The sequence below is a fragment of the Hemiscyllium ocellatum genome, chromosome 10 (assembly GCF_020745735.1).
Source record: "Hemiscyllium ocellatum isolate sHemOce1 chromosome 10, sHemOce1.pat.X.cur, whole genome shotgun sequence".
Classification (NCBI taxonomy): domain Eukaryota; kingdom Metazoa; phylum Chordata; class Chondrichthyes; order Orectolobiformes; family Hemiscylliidae; genus Hemiscyllium; species Hemiscyllium ocellatum.
Window position 1 is genome coordinate 30,717,903 of NC_083410.1, and position 19,742 is coordinate 30,737,644.

The following is a 19,742-nucleotide window of genomic DNA, read 5'->3' on the forward strand; positions in this document are numbered from 1 at the left end:
CTAACAAATAAGTCTACACAAATTTCTACCTCTCACTAAACCCTTACAAAAGAATGGGATTATGATAAATGGTTGATGAATATGATTTGAGAAAATGATTCTACAAGGTCAGTCACCTTGTTTCTTAATTCTGCAATTTCTGAGCACAGAAGAAATACATCAAAGTGATACTGATTTAAGAGGGACTCCAGCTGTCTGCACCAATCCTCTCAGTGATTTTCCTTTCAGATAGTTCTAGAACTATCCCACAGAGCATCTTACACATTATACCAATAAAAACATTATTGTTGATACTCAGGAAGTAACTGTGGAACAAAATTACTCTTGATGTTGCTTTTGTCTTCCTCTCTGCAAGACAGTAACAGTGTGATATGGACTCAGTCATTCAACTGATGAAAAGATTTCCTGATTAAGGCAAAAATGAGAATTAACTTTCATGAGAGGAGGAATACCCCATCAGATTGGAAAAGAATTACAAAAAAGCAAAAGGCATTTCACTCAAATATTGGCCCCAATTTGCAGAGATGGGTTAAGAATTCTGGTTGGCAAACTCAGAATTCTGGATAGTCTCATAATAATGTGGAAACTGGATCCATAACCCCCATATTTAACCCCCAATCAGGACCCCTACTTCAGGTCAGCTTGACTGTCAGAGTTCACTGACTGTTTTCCAGGTTTTTGCTGCCTATCAGTCAGGGGGACTCTAATAAAGACTGAGCTTACGTAGGGAACTGCCTGTTGCATTCAACAGAGAGTAGGGGGAGGCATCCAATGCAAGGAAGAAGGTAAATTCCTGTTTCTTCTGGAGTGATGTAAAGGTATGCTCTTTCAAAACCTTTCTCATCTACTTTTACCTGCCAGGTTCCCAAAGCATGGGAAATCCAAACAGCTAGGACTATATGTGTGACAGGGGTAAAATAGGTAGGCAGCAAACTCATAAAAACATTTAACTCAACATCTTCAAATCAGAATGGCTGTTTTTAGTCTTCAGTCTTTTAAATCTAGGAGTGAGTGAGTTTGGCTTGCATTTGGAGATTTTGAAAACTTCAAACCTCACCCAATCATTGGTAGGTTAATACTATCCCAGCTTATCTACGACTAATGACTAATGACATTTCATCATACTGATTGCTGGGAAGTTAGGAACTAAATTAAGATTCCAAATGGACATCAGATTTCTGTGGCTTATACTAAACACTAATCTCCTGAAATCTAAAGTGCATGAACCTAAATAAAATTAGATCTGAAATCAATATTAAAAAGCTGCTGGAGATGCACAATATACGAAGAACAATACTCAAAGCTAAGCAGAAGAGCAGCATCAGAGCAGTAAAATAAAACAAAGAATTGCAGATGCTGAAAATCAGAATGAAGGGTCGCTGGACCCGAGAAATTAACTCTGCTTTCTTTTCACAGATGCTGCCAGACTTGATGAATTCCTCCAGCCATTCCAGTCTTTCTTTCAGCTTCAGAGCTGTTTTGATTTAACAAAGATTTCCAGATATATAAACAAGATTTTTAAAAAGTGTAGGTGGAAATTTAAAATGTAAGCATAAAACCCTTGGTAAAATAAAAAATGTTTTGCAAAATGTGTTTTGAGATCTGAATGTATAGGATTGGGCGGCACAGTGGCACAGTGGTTAGCACTGCTGTCTCACAGCGCCTGAGACCCGGGTTCAATTCCCAACTCAGGCGACTGACTGTGTGGAGTTTGCATGTTCTCCCCGTGTCTGCGTGGGTTTCCTCCGGGTGCTCCGGTTTCCTCCCACAGTCCAAAGATGTGCGGGTCAGGTGAATTGGCCATGCTAAATTGCCCATAGTGTTAGGTAAGGGGTAAATGTAGGGATATGGGTGGGTTGCGCTTTGGCGGGTCGGTGTGGACTTGTTGGGCCGAAGGGCCTGTTTCCACACTGTAAGTAATCTAATCATTTGAAGGACGATGAGATCAGACAATTTGTCCAACCCTAAAATTAGCTATTTTTCTTAATCCAATATGATCATTCCAACATTCTGCTCACTATTATCACATCTTCTGCTTAGCATTAATGTTCCTGTACATCTGTTTGAATTCATTACACTCTATTTCACAATTACAAATAAAAACTAATTTTCAATAGATGTCTCATGTTTTACTGACTACTCTATGATTCATGTGTTTAAATTTTTTCCAATCTGTGCATAATTTGCAGCTAAATTTGTGAGGTTGAGTCAACTGATATACACAACTCATGTCCCTATTCAAAAATAACTTTAATTGCTTACTTCTGAGAGCATTTCATACTGTTTCCTTCTGCCCATAGTTATGGTCAAGAGATCATACAAGGCAGTGGCATTCTGGAAGCTGATGTTGCGGTCCTCTCTCTGATCTGGCGCACGACTTATTACACCATCTCGATTTGCCTATACAAACATTTTAAAATGAAAGTTATTTTAAGAAGATGCAAATGTATGAATTGTCACTTTTTTTTTAATTGAAGGCTCAGACCTACACTGCAAGACATCACAATGCTTGAAACGTGAGCTGACGAAAAGCAATGGTGATTGAATGATTCCAAAGACAATACAATTTTTAAAAATAAATTTGAGGTCCTCCAGTCTTATTGTAAGACAGAAAATTCACATTTCAACCCAAATAATTCTGTGGTAAACAAAGTTGTCACTTGATTTCGAAATATTTGGTAAACAGGGAGGGATGAAATCTATTATTTCAGCCAAATAATAACATAAGGTTTTTGACCATTATAATGTGAACATGCTGAATATCAACTCCAGAGGATACTTAACAGGTGCAGCTTTGTCTTTTGGATGTCAGGAAAATTATTTGCAATTTCAAAACTATTCATTTTAAACAACCTCACTGCAGAGTTTCCCATTTTGTCGTTTCAAGTTGTGGTTGCACCTGGAGATAGCACTTTGAACTTTGTATTAATAGGGCCATGGTAAGTGCAATCAAGCAAAAAATAAATTGCAAAACAGAGAAACATATTGGCTCATCTTACTGTGCAGTCTCCCTACATATTGGTATTAAGAGAAGGAGGCCCTTAAGTGACCACTAAAGTTGTCACTAATGCCCTCGAGTGGCCCACAGACAGGAAGGCTGTCCCTGATCTACTTCCCTAGTCCTTTTTAGTGGGCATCCCACTAATTCTTATATTGCTGCCTTGGAAATGTAAGTATAAGCACAATAAATGACAAAAAGATCATAAAATTATACAGCAACTATGAATGTGAGACAAAATGTAGTATCCAATGGAAAATTATAACAGCAATTGGTGTAAATACAAGTTCCTCAACAAATTAAATCTACTGCAGGACCTGTAAAATATTCTTTGTTTCTTAGTGTACAAAATATATGGTTGGATCAGTTAATAAATTCGAAGTTATAAAGGGTTTTCTGGCAGCAATGATAAACTATGTAATAATAAATAGATATTAGCGATTTTTGAGAAGATTTGTAGCTCAGGTTGATGGTAAGTATGTAAGTTAACTTACTGAGCTGAAAGGTTTGTTTTCAATGTTTCGTCACCATACTAGGTAACATGGGCAGTGAGAGTCTGTGGTGAAGCGCTGGTGATTTTTCCCGCCTCTCTATTTATAGGTCTTGGTTTCTTAAGGTGGGTGATGTGATTTCCGGTTCTTTTTTTCAAGGGAACATAAATGGGATCTAAATCAATGTGTTTATTGATGGAGTTCTTGTTAGAATCCCAGGATACATGAACATCAACTGGCCACCAAAAGACATGACCCACTATCATTAGTTTCGATTCATACAGACAAAGAAGGGCACCACTTTGATTGGGACAACACACATGTCCTAGGACAGGCGAAACAAAGACATGCATAAGAATTCTTAGAGGCATGGGATTTTAACCAGAACTCCATCAATAAACACAACAACATTCCCTTGAAAAAAATCCAGAAATGACATCACACAACTTAAGAAACTATGACCTATAAATAGAGGCGGGATATACCACCAGCGCATCACCGGAGACTCTCACTGATGACCTTATCTATTATGGTGATGAAACATCTGAAAACAAACGTTCCACCTCAGCGAACTAACTTACATACTTAATAAATAGATATTCTTCTTGAAATATTCAACAGGGCTTAATTGATACAGTTGAGGATGCAATAAAAACTAAGGGTGCAATCTTTTCTGTGCACTCTAAGTAACAAAATTGTAAACCTGTTCTTTAAAATCTATGAGATCCTTACACAGACTTCACTGGAGAAACGTTATCTCCTTGCAAAAACTGTAACAGACTATTTTGAAATAAATGGGTAAAAAATGAGGTCTGCAGATGCTGGAGATCACAGCTGAAAATGTGTTGCTGGTTAAAGCACAGCGGGTTAGGCAGCATCCAAGGAATAGGAAATTCGACGTTTCGGGCATAAGCCCTTCATCAGGAATGAGTGATGAAGGGCTTATGCCCGAAACGTCGAATTTCCTATTCCTTGGATGCTGCCTAACCTGCTGTGCTTTAACCAGCAACACATTTTCAGCTATTTTGAAATAAAGGTATTTACAGAATCCCACCACTGGGGCAATATTTAATGGAGAAGAGAGGGTCTTACCCTCTAGCTGGAGAGCTAGCAACAGTCCTCATTACCCTGTTTTAGGGAAGCTCTATCAAATTAAGTGCCAGTCAGATACTTGACAAGCATTTGATGCACTCTTGAGTGAAGCTGAGAAATCATATCTACAATTAACCCAAATTGACCATTGGCAGTAATTCATATATGCACTTCTGAAACAACTGGTTGAAAGTAACTAGCAAGATTCTCTCCTCAGGAAAAAGTTTGGTGCCGACAATAGTATTGGTGTCACATTGTGGAAGTAATCATGTAATCAAACACTCAAAGCACCTGAAGAAATTGCACTAAAAACTTGGGCACAGAGTGGGTTAGAGTGGAAGAGAAAGCATAAGAATGCAAAATGGTACTGCTCAAGACAAATTTGAGAGGAAGATACAGTAAAGAGTTGAGAAAGGGAGGCAGAGACCAGGAACAAATAGGTGCAAAGAGAGTGTTTGAGAGAGGCAGGAAACACAAGACAGCAGGTATTTACACTGCTTTGCCTCACTGGAAATTATGTTCTACTATTCACAGCACCATCACAAATTTTGAAAATTTTAAAGAAGTACTCAAGATTCCCCAGTTTATCAGGCTGACAGAAAGCACAGACCAGGTTTTCTGTACTCAACGAGAATTACTGTCCACTACAAATAAATAAATTCTAACTATAGAAGAACAGTTGTGAGCTATTAATATTTAACTCTACAAATTAAAACTCTAACTCATTTATAAAACTCCACTTACACACACACAGACATAAACAGACAAAAAAATGGTATTATTGGTAGAGGGAAAGATTGGGAAGGCAGTTCAATGGTCCCTGTCCACATGGTTCATTGAGATCATCCTTTTGGATTGTTTGGAGTTGATCTTCCTTCTTCAGGCATTTTCACAGCGACTGGTTCCAACCATAAAATGTCTTATTTATTGGTTAAAAGCCCAGCTGCTTTCAGCAACTGTTGTTGAGAAATAAACTGACTTTCTTCAGGCTTGAAAAGGACAGCTCCTTACTTTCAGATGTCCAATGGCTTCTGAATAACATTCACACCCACAAGCTGTTCTGCTGCCTGGATGCCAATCACAATTGTTGGCAGGCAGAACTCTTTTGTCATTGACAACTGGTTACCCCCACTTCACAGACCAATCAACTATTTGTTTCTCACTGAATCACCCTTCATAAACACTCCTTGCCCTAACTCATTTGTAGTAAACTCCCCCACTGCTTGAAGAAACAGCCATGTAAACAACATGTACAATGAGGATCCGGTATTTTTAAAAAGTGCAATACTCCTTTCCACAATCCTTTCTTATAATAGTCATTCTCCCATTTCAATCCAATAACAAAGATTAATATGATATGGTCTTCACAATGCAAAAGAATGTAACAGAACAAGAGATACAGTGCACAAAGTCCTGTGGGAATGACCGGTTCACTGACTTTAAAAGATCCTTGTGTTTTGAGGTAAAAAAATCATATCAAAAAGAATTTGTTTCTTGCAATCGTCACGATTTCAAGTTGCTGCAATTCATCCCACATTTATATTGACATGTTGTCAATCGATGCAATGGCCATGAGGCCACAAGGTGACCCATCTTTCATGCGGAGGTGCTGAAACAGGGTGAGCTTCTTATGATTACAAAGACACTGATTTCTTGCTCCACATTGAAGGAAGGGTCTTTATAATTGTTGAGAAATCTGGTTCTTCGACTTGAAAGCAATAAAAATGGGCAAAATGAAAAACAAACATCCAACATCTGAGATAAATATTCCTTCATCAACCTGTTCAGAGCTGCTGTTATACACCTCTAGAACAAGTGAGACTTGACCCCAGACCTCCTGATCCAGAGGCTGGGAAACTAACACTGCATCATTAGGGCCCTCCAACATTTGACATACTGTATATCAACAAATTTGCAATGTATGCTATTCACCTGATACTACTGACAATGGTAAATCTAAATTAGGCCTCAACTGGAGCACTTAGGAAAAATCTGAAAAGGTTGGAAAGATGCTGAACAGTTTTCCAAGAAAGATAATTTTGCTTCTGTTGTATCTGCATTGCAGACTAACATCCCCAAAATCTGCCAATTGTAACAATGTAATAATGACCAGATATCACACTATTGCTGGCTCAGTTACCCTTCATTACCCTCTGGCTCAGCTCATCTGTAGCAAGTTCCCCTGTTGTTTGAAGTGAAAACAGTGTAAAAAGCACTGATAGTGAGGGTCTGGTAATTTGTTTTTTGTTTCAAAAGTGCTAACAAAGGATTCCTGTGTGCCAACAATGGAGACTGGCTCCCTGGAAGCTGGACAGCTTGTGGGTGCTAATGTTTGTTCATAAATCACTGGACATTTGAAAGTAAGATGCTGTTATGTGCTGTCAACTGAGGGGTGAATGTTACCAGGACACCAAGGACACCTCTTCTGTTCTTCCTTGAAATAATGCCTTGGGATCTTTAAACATCCATCTCAGTTTAACATCTCAACCAAAAGACAGTTCTTCTGACAGTGCAGTGCTCCTTCAGTAATGCACTGAAGCATCAGTCTGGATTTTTATGCACTTAAACACAAAACCTTCTATTTCAGAGGAGAGTGTTACCAACGAAGCCACAATTAACATTAATTCCAGGGATGACTGATTTCAACTACAAACATTGCCAAAAAGAGGCAAGTAATTGAAGCTTTTTGTTTTGCACTCAGAGCTAGGACACAGGAAACGGACTTGAACAAAGGGACATTATATAAGATTTGACATATCATTTATCAACAAGTCACCTAATGACGCTGAGGCCCTGAAAGCAAGCCTAGCAGACCTGGCAAATGCTTATTGTGGGACATCTAATGATTGATTTTTATCTGCCATCGAAGTAGCTGGTAGCATTGTATAATCTCAAGGCAAACCCCATTTTACATATATAGAAGGCTTGCTGCAGTGCTCCAGTGAAGCTCGGTATTAGCTAGACAAACACTTTATTTTCCACTTGGGGACCCTGCAGCCTTCTGGACCTAACATCGACTTCAATAACTTTAGAGTCTGAACTCTCCTATGTCCTAGCCCCCCCACCCCCACACACCAGGCCTTGTAATCACAGTCTGCTATTATACACAACCCATTGTTAGCCACAAACACTCTCCATTAACAACTATTCACCCTCCTAGCCAGAGATCATCATTCACTCCTTTGTCTATCCAATTGCTTTTCTCTCTATTTGGGCTCCATCCACCTATCATTTACTCCTCACCCCATTCCTCATCCTATCTTCTGTATAAAAACCCACGTTTTCCAAGCTACCATCAGTTCTGAGGAAGGGTCACCTGACCCAAAACAACAGTTGCCCTTGAGGGAGGTGGGGGTGAGCTGTTTTCTTGAATCACTGCTACCCATGTACGGTAGGTTGACCCTCAAGACCCTCAGGGTGGACATTACATGATTCTGATCAAGCAAGTGAAGGAACGGTGATACATTTCCAAGTCAGAATGGTGAATGGTTTGGAGAGAAACTTGCAGGTGGTAGTATTCCCATGCATCTGCTACCTTTGTTCTTCTAGCTGGAAGCAATAGTGGATTTGGAAGATGTTGTCCATGGATCGTTGGTGAATTTCTGCAACGCATCTTGTACATAGTTCTGCTGCTGTTGACATCCAAGGTGAAGAAAGTGATGCTTGTGGGTGGTTCCAATCAAGTGGAGTGCTTTGTCCTACATGGTGTCAATCTTTTGATTGTTGTGGGGCTGCAGCCATTGTGGCAAGCGGGGAGTATTCCATCACATTGCTGACTTGTGCCCTGTAGATGGTGGACAGGTTTTGAGGTGTCAGAAGGTGAGTCATTCACCACAGTACTCCCAGCAGTTCAGGCAGCATCTGAGGAGCAGTGCTGGCTGAACTGCTGTGCTCTTCCAGCACCACCAATCCAGAATCTGGTTTCCAGCATCTGCAGTCATTGTTTTTACACAGTATTCCCAGCCTCTGTCCTTGTCCTGTAGATATTGGATTTATATAGTGAGCCCAGTTGACTTTCTGTTCAATGGTAAACTCCAGGATATTGATGATGGGGGTTTCAGTGATGGTAACACCATTAAATGTCAAGGAGTGGTGGTTGGACTGTCTCTTATTGGAGATGGGCATTGCCTGGCATTTCTGTGGAGCCAATGTTACTTGCCACTTGTCAGCCCAAGCTTGGATGTTGTCCACACTGTGACATTTGAACATGGACTGCTTCAGTTTCTGGGGAGTTGTGAATAATGTTGAACATTGGCAAACATCCCCACTTCTGACCTGATGTTGGAAGGAAAGTGATTGATGAAGCAGATGAAGATGGTTGAGCCTATGGCACTACCCTGAGGAACTCCTGTCAAGATATCCTGGAGCTGAGATGACAAACAACCAATCAACCTCCAACAGGCCAGATACAACTCCAACCAGTGGAGAGTCTGCTTCCTAATTTCCATTGATTCCAGTTTTGCTCGGGCTTTTTGATGTCAGGGGCTTTCACTCCCACCTCACTTCTGGAATTCAGCTCTTCTGTCCATGTTTGAACCAAGGCTGTAATGAGATCAGGAGCTGAGTGGTCTTGGTATAACCCAAACTGGGCGTTACTGGGCAGGTTATTGTTGAGCAGGTAGTGCTTGATAGCACTGTTGATAACAACCTTCCATTGCTTCATTGATGATCGAGAGTACACTGATAGGCAGTAATTGGCCAGGTTGGATTTGTCTTGCTTTTTATGTACAGGACATTCTTGTGCAATTTTCATTATTGTTGGGTAGATGCCAGTATTGTAGCTGTGCAAGAAGAGCTTAGCTAGGGGAGCAGCCAGTTCTGGAGCACAAGTACTCAGTATACTTATGGATAGGAAAGGTTTAGAGGGATCTGAGCCAAATGCAGCTAAATGGGACTACTTCAGTTTAAGAAACCTGAACGACATGGACGAGTTGGGATGAAGGGCCTGTTTCCATGCTGTATGACGATGACTCTACCATTGCTGGAATGTTATCCAGGGCCCATAGCTTCTGCATATCAAAATTATCTTGCATGATAACAGATAATCTGATCAAATTATCACACATTTCACAAAAATTCAACAGGGAATCTACATCCACCATCTTTAGGCCTGAACAGTACTCAGCTTATTTCAGATAAACCTAAATGGAGAAGGTGTCTCAAAAATTTGAGCAACAGATGAAGCTAGCAGTCTCTCTCAGCTACTATGCAGCAAATCCATTTGTGCTGTGTTTTGTTTTCCCCACAAATATGATGTTGCTAAGAGAAACTGAGGACAGCAGATGCTGGAGAGTCAGAATCAAAAAGAGTGGTGTTGGAAAAGCACAGCACCACACAAATGAATAATGTGATAGGAGGTTCAGTGCCAGTGTGATGCCAGGTATGTAGGCTGTATACCCCAACGACTTGTAGGCAGTGTTAATCAACACATCCTATTGACCATTCACAGCAGGCAGTATGCTGATCATGCTCATCCAGCCTGCACCCGCAGCCCTCAGAAAAGTATACCCACCATTCTGTTTTGATGAAGCATCATGTCAAACTCAAAATGTTAAATGTAATACTCTTGGTGCACTTCCAATCTAATGATGACTCAACTCTTCAGCACCCTCTGCCCATGCTATTCAAAATGGTGTCCCTGTGTTCAAGTCTGTTTCTTGCATCCTATCTCAGATGAGGTCAAGGTGAGAATCTTCAGTTTCACAAGTAAAGTGACTAAAGAAACCAACATTATTCTCCCTAGAAATATAATCCTCAACCATTTAGACAGAATAAATTTTAAAAATTATATTCGGCAGCAGGCAGAACGATAATCAGGAGGCTCACATCTATGACTAAATGGCAAAAATACGGGAGATCCAAGATGGTGGTGATCCCATAGGTCTGCCTTGCTGAGCACTGCACCAGAACCCAGACACGGTCGGCACTCACCCTTCCTTTCTCACCCATTGTGGTAAATATCGGTAGTTTTGGATCCCCAAAAGTGCTGTATGTTAGTTTAATTGATTAAGAAAAATGACTCAGGGAAAAGGAGAACGAGGATTGCACTAACCAGGGCACTCCCCTGCAGCAGCGCACATGCCCATGGCTGCTGCACTGGCCTCCACGAACGCCCCAGAGGACTTAGCTGTGGAGCAGAGCCTGGTCTTGGAGTTGATGAAACTCTGAGAGAAGATCAATTCAGCGAGGGAGGAGACCTGGACCAGGCTGGAACCAATCTCGGTCACGCTGCAGAAGAATTGTAGTTTACATAGGATTTTTTTTCTCTTTATTCTTTTTTTTCTTCTAAATTGTTTGTGGAGTAGAGCAGTGGTTTGTTTTCTGTTATTGTTGTCATATTATGATTTTTTTTTTGTAGTAATTGTCTAATTTTATAAAAAATTAAAAATCTTTTTCTCAATAAAAATATTTACAAAAAATGGCAAAAATACTACTGAAAAAATAAGGATTTTTTTTGTTAGAGTTACAATGATTTGGAATGTACCAACTAAAAGTATGATGGCAGCAAAATCAATAACAACTTTCAAAAGGGTACTAGACATTTTTGAAAAGGAAAAGCTTACTGAGCTATCGGATTAATTTTTAAGGCACAAAGGGCTGAATGACCTCCTTTTGCACCGCATATTAAAAACAGAGCCATTCCACACAGAGGCAGAAACATCATATTGTGACATCCTAATCACTGGAAGGTTCCACAATATAAATGTATATCACATGCATTGATGGATATTTAGTAGTTCCTGCTAGTAATCTAACCTTTGCTTAACATGCTGTTAAACAAAAGCCTTGCAAATCCACAGCATTACAAGATTAAACATCTTGTATTAATTCCCTTTGTTTTAGTGCACTGTGCACTAACAATGTTGTATTCACCCGCACTTTATCAATAACATATGACATTTTGCATCGGCTGCACTTTTCTTTAATCAATGAACTATCCTAAAAAAGGCAAGTGACTAATACTTAAAGATAGTCACTAGTGATTGCAATGATTTTTTTCTTCTGATCAGATCAATTGAAATTGATTTTCTTGAAAAAGAAATCCAGACATGAAACAGGAGTTGCTCCACAATTAAACTAAAATAAACTCGCATCAATCTGACTTAAACACATTGAATCCAGGCCGCAAGCATTTGCTAAACATCTGTCCTCCAATGGAGAAACAAAATTGATTTCTACTTTAGCGAGTTAAATATGTGATGGTAAATTGTGTATAGAATTACTGCTGAAAGAAGCCATTTGGCTCAATGGGTCTATACCAGTGTTTATCTTCAACACAATTTGCAGGTCTCATTTCACCTAATCCTACCTGCATATCCTTTTTTTTTCCTTTCTTCTGCATGGACTAATGAATCTTCCCCTGAATACAACTTCCATTACAACTATTAATAAATATCTTGTTATTATGACACAGGGATCGTAAGCCAAATCATACCAAATCAACCTCACTATCACTCAACACAGTGAAATTCAAACGTTTATTTAAAACGATTAAAACTTATCTCTATACATTCTTAAATTTTCCACATTTGAGATAAAGCATCAGCAATTATATTTTCTTTACTTGAAATATATACATTTTTTATATTAAAAGGTTGTAATAACAAGCACCAGAGATAACAATCGCAGAGTTTTAGTCTTAAATCTCCCAATAAAAGTTAACAGATTACAATCAGTAAAAAAAAGTCTCATAGTTCTCATGTCAAATAAAAACTGTAAAATGTTGAGAACTGCAAGTCCTGACAATTCCATTTTTCCTCAGTGGAATATCTTGCCTGATGTTGAATGAACTTCTTGGAAAAATAAAAGCAGAAGTTACTGGAAAAGCTCAGCAGGTCTGGCAGCATCTATGAATAGAAATCAGAGTTAATGTTTCAGGTCTAGTGACCCTTCCTCAAAAAGTTCTAAGGAAGGGTCACTGGACCTGAAACGTTAACTCTGATTTCTCTTCAGACATATTGCCAGACCTGCTGAGTGCTTCCAGCAACTTCTGTTTTTGTTTCTGATTTACAGCATCTGCAGTTCTTTCGGTTCTTGGAAAAGTAACCCACTGGCTTCATCACTCCAACCTTGTCACCCTTTAAGAGAACTACTCCAATCACCAAATCACTACCATCTACTGCTCATTTAAATGGTTTGTTAAAGTTAGGTTTCGTTACCATAGTTCATTTCTTAAGATTGCTTTTAGCTTTTCAAAGGCTGTATTCTGCACTGCTCCAGTGCGATCACCCTTCCTATAGTGTGATGACCAGAACTGCACACAGTACTCCAACTATGGCCTAACCAAAGCTGTGAACAGCTCCCTGCTCTCATAATCTATGCCACGACTGACAAAGGCAAGTGTCCCAAAAATCTTCTTAACCATCTTATTACTCTTGTCTTGTCACTTCTTCCACTTTTCAGGTTACAATTCATAAGGATGGTGTGGTCGTCCCTCCTACCGATAACTTTGTGGATAGATAGATCTATTAGTGAAGACAAGGTTCAGTAGATTTTCAGACTTTTAGTTCACTCACTAACAGTCCAGCAGTTATGCCCTTTAGGACTAGGCTACCTCCATCAATAGTGATGCTACTATGCCATTCTTCATGATGGACATCAAATTACACCACCCAGAGTACATTTCAAGCCATGTTCAATGCTTTCTCCGAGTGTTGTTCAACATGCAGGTGTATTAATCCATCAGCCAAGTGGAGGTGATGCATGATAATCAGTATGAGGTTTCTTTGCCAGTGTCTGATCGGTTGGCATGAGACTTCATGAAGTCTGGAGTCCATACTGAGTGCTCCCAAGGCTACTCCTTGCTGACTGAACACCACTCTGTTACCACCTGTGGGATGCGAACTGTGGTATTTGGTGACTATTATGTCACCATCTACCCTACCAGCTACCTTTTCGATTTTTCCTTTCCTTCCAACTTTGAATTTCTTTTTCCCTACCCTGCTTGATCCATTCGAGGAAAGAATTCCACAAATACTTTGATTCCTTCAGTACTTCACTTATACTTGATACAAAAATCTGTTGAAAAACTAAAGGCTATTCAATCATGAGCAAGATAGCAGGCCATCACATCCAATGGTCAATATTTTCCACGATCCCAATATTCACAGACTTTCCAGGAGGAGCAAAGTGATAGCAACAGAAGATTGTTAAAAATATTTATAATCTGTCGTGAGAAGTTTATCTCGCATCTCTGGAACAGGTGGGGCTTGAACCCAGGACATCTGGCCCATAAACAGGGACTCAACCACTGCACCAAAAACACCTTAACAGACAGTTATAGCTCTACTCCACTTAATTAAGCTAATTTACTAGAGTTTCTACAGAGCCAGTACATGTTTCATCATAGGAGAAAGAGTTGTAGTTTCATGGCATTTTTTAATGGGGAAAAAAAAGGCTCTCTATCAAAAATGCAGTGGAGTTTTCCAGATCCTTCAGTTGATAAATCTAACACCAAGGGCATGAAAAATTTATGATTCATCAAAAAGAACTAGAATTTTTGTTCTTACTTAACAGCGTAGCTTACCATTGACTCACTGATACGAAGAAGTAGGAGTGCTTCTTCAACAATGTCCTCTGGGCAGAAGAGACTGAGAAAAACAAATAATGTACTGAATTAGGCAAAGTACACACTTCTTGATTTCTTTCATTCATTGTTAGATCAAGGCCAGTAACTAAAGAGACAATGTATGATTCATCAATGATAAAAAAAAACATTCTTTGAAAATGGCATAAACACTTAATTCTGTGCCTTTCAATTAGCATGCTGTGAAGCATCTTTACATTTAGTCTCTGATACATCAGTGCACAATTGATGATGATTAAAACATACAGACATTCAAGGGGTCAATGGATAAGTGCACCATGTGGTGTGGTATTGATTTGTACAGACCAAGATAGCTCCAAGTTTAAATGCTGGTCTGTGCAAAGTTAGCTGATCTAAGCTACAGTAGGATGAGGGTACTTAGCTAAGTCTCAACACCCTTGGGCTGAGAAGGGAGTTTTGTTTGGTATCCAGGAACAACTGCTGGGAACTCAGATGTCTTTGATGTATGGTAGTGACATACCATCTCGTGGATGACCACCAGAATACTCTAACCCCTTGGCATCATGGTAGCCCACAAATCTACAACACACTGAAACAGCTACTGATAAACCTAAAAAGGTTCTGTACTAACAACCAGAAAAACAAATGTTGTATGCAAAATACCCTACAAGGACTGCAACAAATGCTACATCCAACAGACAGGCAGGAAACTAGCCACCAGGATACATGACCCACTATCACTAGTTTTGTTACACACAGATGAAGAAGGACACCACTTCGACTGGGACAACACATCCATCCTAGGACAGGCTAAACAGAGACACACTTGGGAATTCCTAGGGGTCTGGCATTGATACCAGAACTCCATCAATAAACACATTGCTTTGGACCCCATTTACCAACCAGAAATGATATCACCCACCTTAAAGACCAAGACAACGTGGGACAGAACACTAGCACTTCAGTGAAGGCTCACTGTTGATGTTATCTAACATGGTGATGAAACATCTGAGAACAAACCTACCAGCTCAGTGAGTAAACTTACAATCTTAACCTCAACCTGAGCTACAAATCTCCTCAAATATTGCAATATCTGGATGAGTGCTTCAAATATCATAACATTCAAGATATGGGTCAAGTTTAGGAAATTGGGATTAGCACACTTTTGATGGGAGTTATGTCAGTGTAAACCCAATGGGCCAAAAGGACTTTTCTGTGCTGTATGAATCTATGAGTATTTGATCCAGCATTACTAACTGAGGCAAAAAAAAATCCTGAATTAAATAAATTAGCACAGTCAGCTCATACTGAGGTAGAGGTCAATGGAGTTCTGGAATGCTGTTATCTTAAGAACAGAGTGCTGATGAGGAGGTAAAGACTCCTCATAGAACCACAAATGAAAAACGAGCAGTCATTCACGAAGTAGTGGAAGATAGAAGATATTGTGAGTAGCACATGAAATTTAAAAAAAAACTTAGGTTTCTGTAAATGCATATTTTATTGGCCAAAACTGCATACAGATATTCTGCAGTTTTGTAAACACGCCATAGTCATCAAGTTATAGGTAATTAAACCAGCAACCCCAATTCTAGTACTGTCTTCTGAGAAACCATTCAATCATGTACCAGTAGGCTTTATAGGACCATAACTAAACAAAAGCTGGAAATGAATGTATTCTTACAAGTATGGATATGACTAATCAATTTCCAGAGGCTATTTCCTGAAGGAAAATCAGAGCTAAGGTGCTATGGAAGAAGTAACACATTTTCACTTGCTGATGATCTAACTATGGAAGTATAGTCAGATTAAGAGTCAAGCTTTACGTCAAAACCTTTCAAGGATATTGCCAGTAGTTTGGTGAATAAATAACTGAAATCAACTGCATACCATCCGCACACCCAAGGTACTTTAGAGAGGTTTCACAAAAGGCGATTGCTAGGAGTGCCCATAGGACTAGGATAAAGGTTTACATTTTCTCCTTTTTGCGACTAGAGATTCTCAAAATGAATCCACTGACTAAAGTCTATTTGAATAAGTTATAGACATAGAATTATGAAAACCATTGAAACTGCTCAGGGATAAATTGATAAGGTTGAAAAATTAATTTCAATGTTACAGAATGTATTCACATTTCTCAGAAGGTTGGCAAAGCGTGTCGAGTTGCACAAGAACATCTGAAAACTTCACAAAAACAAAATGAAACAATGGCCAGATAAACATGCGACAACTAGAAATTTTGGAGCAGGAGATGAAGTTGTAATATTGTTGCCATTACAAGGTGAGCCATTAAAAGCAAAGTTGAGTGGTCCCTACAAAATATGTTAAAAGGCTAGGAAGATGACATATCTAATTGGAAGAATGGAAGATAAAAGAAAGAAGGTTGAGAGCAAAGGAGAAATGGCCAATTCCCAAAGCAAACTTCCTGGCATTGGATTAACACATTTGGAAATATTAGAGAATTTAGACACTGTACTTTTGTACCTGGAGAAAGAGCAAGAGGGAGGTACAGTAAGATTGCTCAGGAGATACAAATATACACTTGGGTAAATCACATTAGTCAAGCATGATGATGAAGTAGGTAATCAAAACTTGATAAAATAAAACCCATATCGGTTAAGCGCAGAGAAACAGTCCAAGTAACAAAGAAAATTCAATACATGTTGGAGAATCAATTTATCTAACCAAGCCAGTGTAGCTTTCCAGTAGCATTTGTCCCTAAGTCAGATGGTTCAACTAGATTATGTGTAGGAAAATGAATGCAATCACAAAGATGTGTTGTACCATATTTCCAAACTAGAAGATTGTATTGATAGGCTTGGTAATGTGTCACTCTGATTTTAAATTGATTTGTTAAAAAAATATTGACAGAGCCCACTCACAAGAAGGGCTAAGGAAATTTCTGTTTTTGTCACACCTAATGGATAGTAGCAATGTTGGTTATGCCATTTGGATTTCAAAATTCCCCAGACACATCTTAATGATTAACAAACAAAGTTATAGTCAAAATTCCTAATTGTATAGTTTACTTAGATGATATCATAGTATATGGATAGAACATATATAACAGTTAGAAACCTTGTTTAAACAATTATAGTCAGCCAGGTTGGTATTAAATCTTGCAAAATGAGAATTTACAAAAGCTGAAATGACATATCTGGGACATAATGAATGCCAAGGACAAATTTTCTTTTATTCACTGGATGTAGACAACACTGGCTGGACTAATGGTTATTGCCCATCCCCATCCCTAATTGTCTAGAGGGCAGTTAAGAGTCAAAAGATCGCTGTGGGCGGCACGGTGGCACAGTGGTTAGCACTGCTGCCTCACAGCGCCTGTAGACCCGGGTTCAATTCCCGACTCAGGCGACTGACTGCGTGGAGTTTGCACGTTCTCCCCGTGTCTGCGTGGGTTTCCTCCGGGTGCTCCGGTTTCCTCCCACAGTCCAAAGATGTGTGGGTCAGGTGAATTGGCCAAGCTAAATTGCCCGTAGTGTTAGGTAAGGGGTAAATGTAGGGGTATGGGTGGGTTGCGCTTCGGCGGGTCGGTGTGGACTTGTTGGGCCGAAGGGCCTGTTTCCACACTGTAAGTCTAAGTCTAATCTAAACCTTCCTTCACAAGAGTCTAGGAAATGCAGGTTGGTGAATTGTTAGAATGAATTAATTCAGTCTTGGCTGAGATCAGTTAGATCAGCAGAGATTAGGACACTGAATCTGATGTCTTCTCACTCTGCATCTTTGTGCTACATCTCAATCACAGTGACAGCATTACTCACAGATCAAAGCCACACACCTTCTGCTGCAGTAGGCAATGCGATACTTCTCAATAGCGTAGGATTGTCATGCCCTTCAAGCAGAATTTCAATTCATTATTGAAAGAAATGGAAAAAATGAAACAGCAAAACAATGGGAGCAAATATGCTGTTCGTTTGCTGCATGCTCGGCAACTTGTTCAGAGTAACAAACTATTGTGTTGTACATTAATTTTGTTTACACGTGCATAAGGAAGACTACAACATGGCTTTGTAAAACACTTGCAGTTTTATTTTATATGGGTGCATTTTGTGGGAGTATATAAATGGGAAGTGAATTCTATTTCACCAAACCAACGGTGAATGAAATCAGCTTATCATTCTTTTCATGGGAATGATAAGCACTTTCCTTACAGCTCCATATAATTTGGGAATGAATAAGAAACAATATGCATAAGTAAAGACACATACTTGTCTCCTTGATACAGTTGAGGACCAGTGGTTAGTGCGATCTGAAAAGGGTCATTTTTCTCACTTTTGATCAGATCAGGAGGTGGCTCTGAAAATGGATTCCAATAACTGTCCTCACACAGATTTCGTAGAAGTACTCCAGCCAGTTGTTTGGCTATTGTCTGGGAGCAAAGACAACAGAGTTGATTAGAGTAGAACCACAACCCATTTTTCAATATAAAGCATCAAAACATATCTTAATAAAAATATTTAGTATGGGATGGATGTGTGTTTCTGTGGTACTGTGACCATCACAACAACATCTGTGAAAGCAAACAAGCCAGACTTAAGTAATGAAGCTCTAGAATTTCATCCAACTATTTTGTGGTCAGGAAAGAAATCCCGCAGACTTGATTCATAAACGCAAGTTTATGGATAACGCCTTTCATATGCAAGAGGTAGCTTGGACATATAAAATAACTTGCATAATTCCTTAACATTTTATGTTCTTGTATCAATTTTAAAATGGTAGCAATGTTCAGATACTCTCACCTTCAAAAGTACACTGAAAACTTTACAGTTCAGAGCTTGCACAGTAGTCGTACTTTCACCCCAGTCAGGTGGTTATACTTTAGCCATACTAGAGACTTGTGTGCATCTTGTAGAGCATACAGAATGAATGGAAGGCTGTCTTTGAGTGAGAGATTAAGCCAGCCCACCCATGTTATTTCAGATGGATTAACTGAGGAATAAGAATTCTTGTTCAGTCAACATTTAATACTCAACTAATATTATTATAAGAGATAAACTAGCCATTTTTCTCTCTGCTCTTTCTGGGTATTGCTGTGTACAAATGTACTTTGTCCCTATTTTACAACATAGTGACCACACTTCAAATGTACTTCATTCACTGTGAAAGGTTTTAGGAGTCCTGAGACCATGCTAGATGCTCTACAAGTACATTTCTCCTTTTACAATGGAATGAACTAACATTCATGAGAGCATAACTTAAGAAATAAGAGCAGGAGTAGGCCGTCTGACCCAACGTGTCGGCTCCGCCATCCAATAAGATCATGGTTGATCTTCTCGTGGACTCGCCTCCACTTACCTGCCCACTCACCATCACCTTCAATTCCTTTACTTTTTAACAATTTACCTCTGTAAAGCAGACATTCAATAAGGTAGCCTCAACTGCTTCACTGGGCAGGGAATTCCACTGATTTACAATCCTTTGGGTGAAAACGTTTCTCCATAACTTAGTTCTAAATCTGCTCCCCCTTATTTTGAGGTTGAGGTTATGTCCCCTGGTTCCAGTTTCACCTGCCAGTGGAAACAATCTCCCTGCTTCTATTTTAACTATTCCCTTAATAATTTTATATGTATCTCTAAGATTCCTCTCATTCTTCTAAATTCCA

General features: G+C 39.3%; 1 protein-coding gene across 3 annotated transcripts in view; it reads right to left on the reverse strand.

Annotated features, from left to right (window-relative positions):
* Positions 1-19,742, reverse strand: part of LOC132819708 (tetratricopeptide repeat protein 7A-like) — a 373,105-nt gene that overhangs the window by 277,074 nt on the left and 76,289 nt on the right. For all 3 annotated transcript variants that reach the window (XR_009645113.1, XM_060831372.1, XM_060831373.1), the window contains 3 exons: positions 18,349-18,509; positions 14,108-14,171; positions 2,263-2,400 (listed from right to left, as the gene is read on the reverse strand). Coding sequence is in view for 2 of the 3 variants with exons in the window: in XM_060831372.1 (XP_060687355.1) it covers positions 2,263-2,400; positions 14,108-14,171; positions 18,349-18,509 (363 nt within the window). In the remaining variant the exon portion in view is untranslated. The remainder of the gene's footprint in view (positions 1-2,262; positions 2,401-14,107; positions 14,172-18,348; positions 18,510-19,742) is intronic.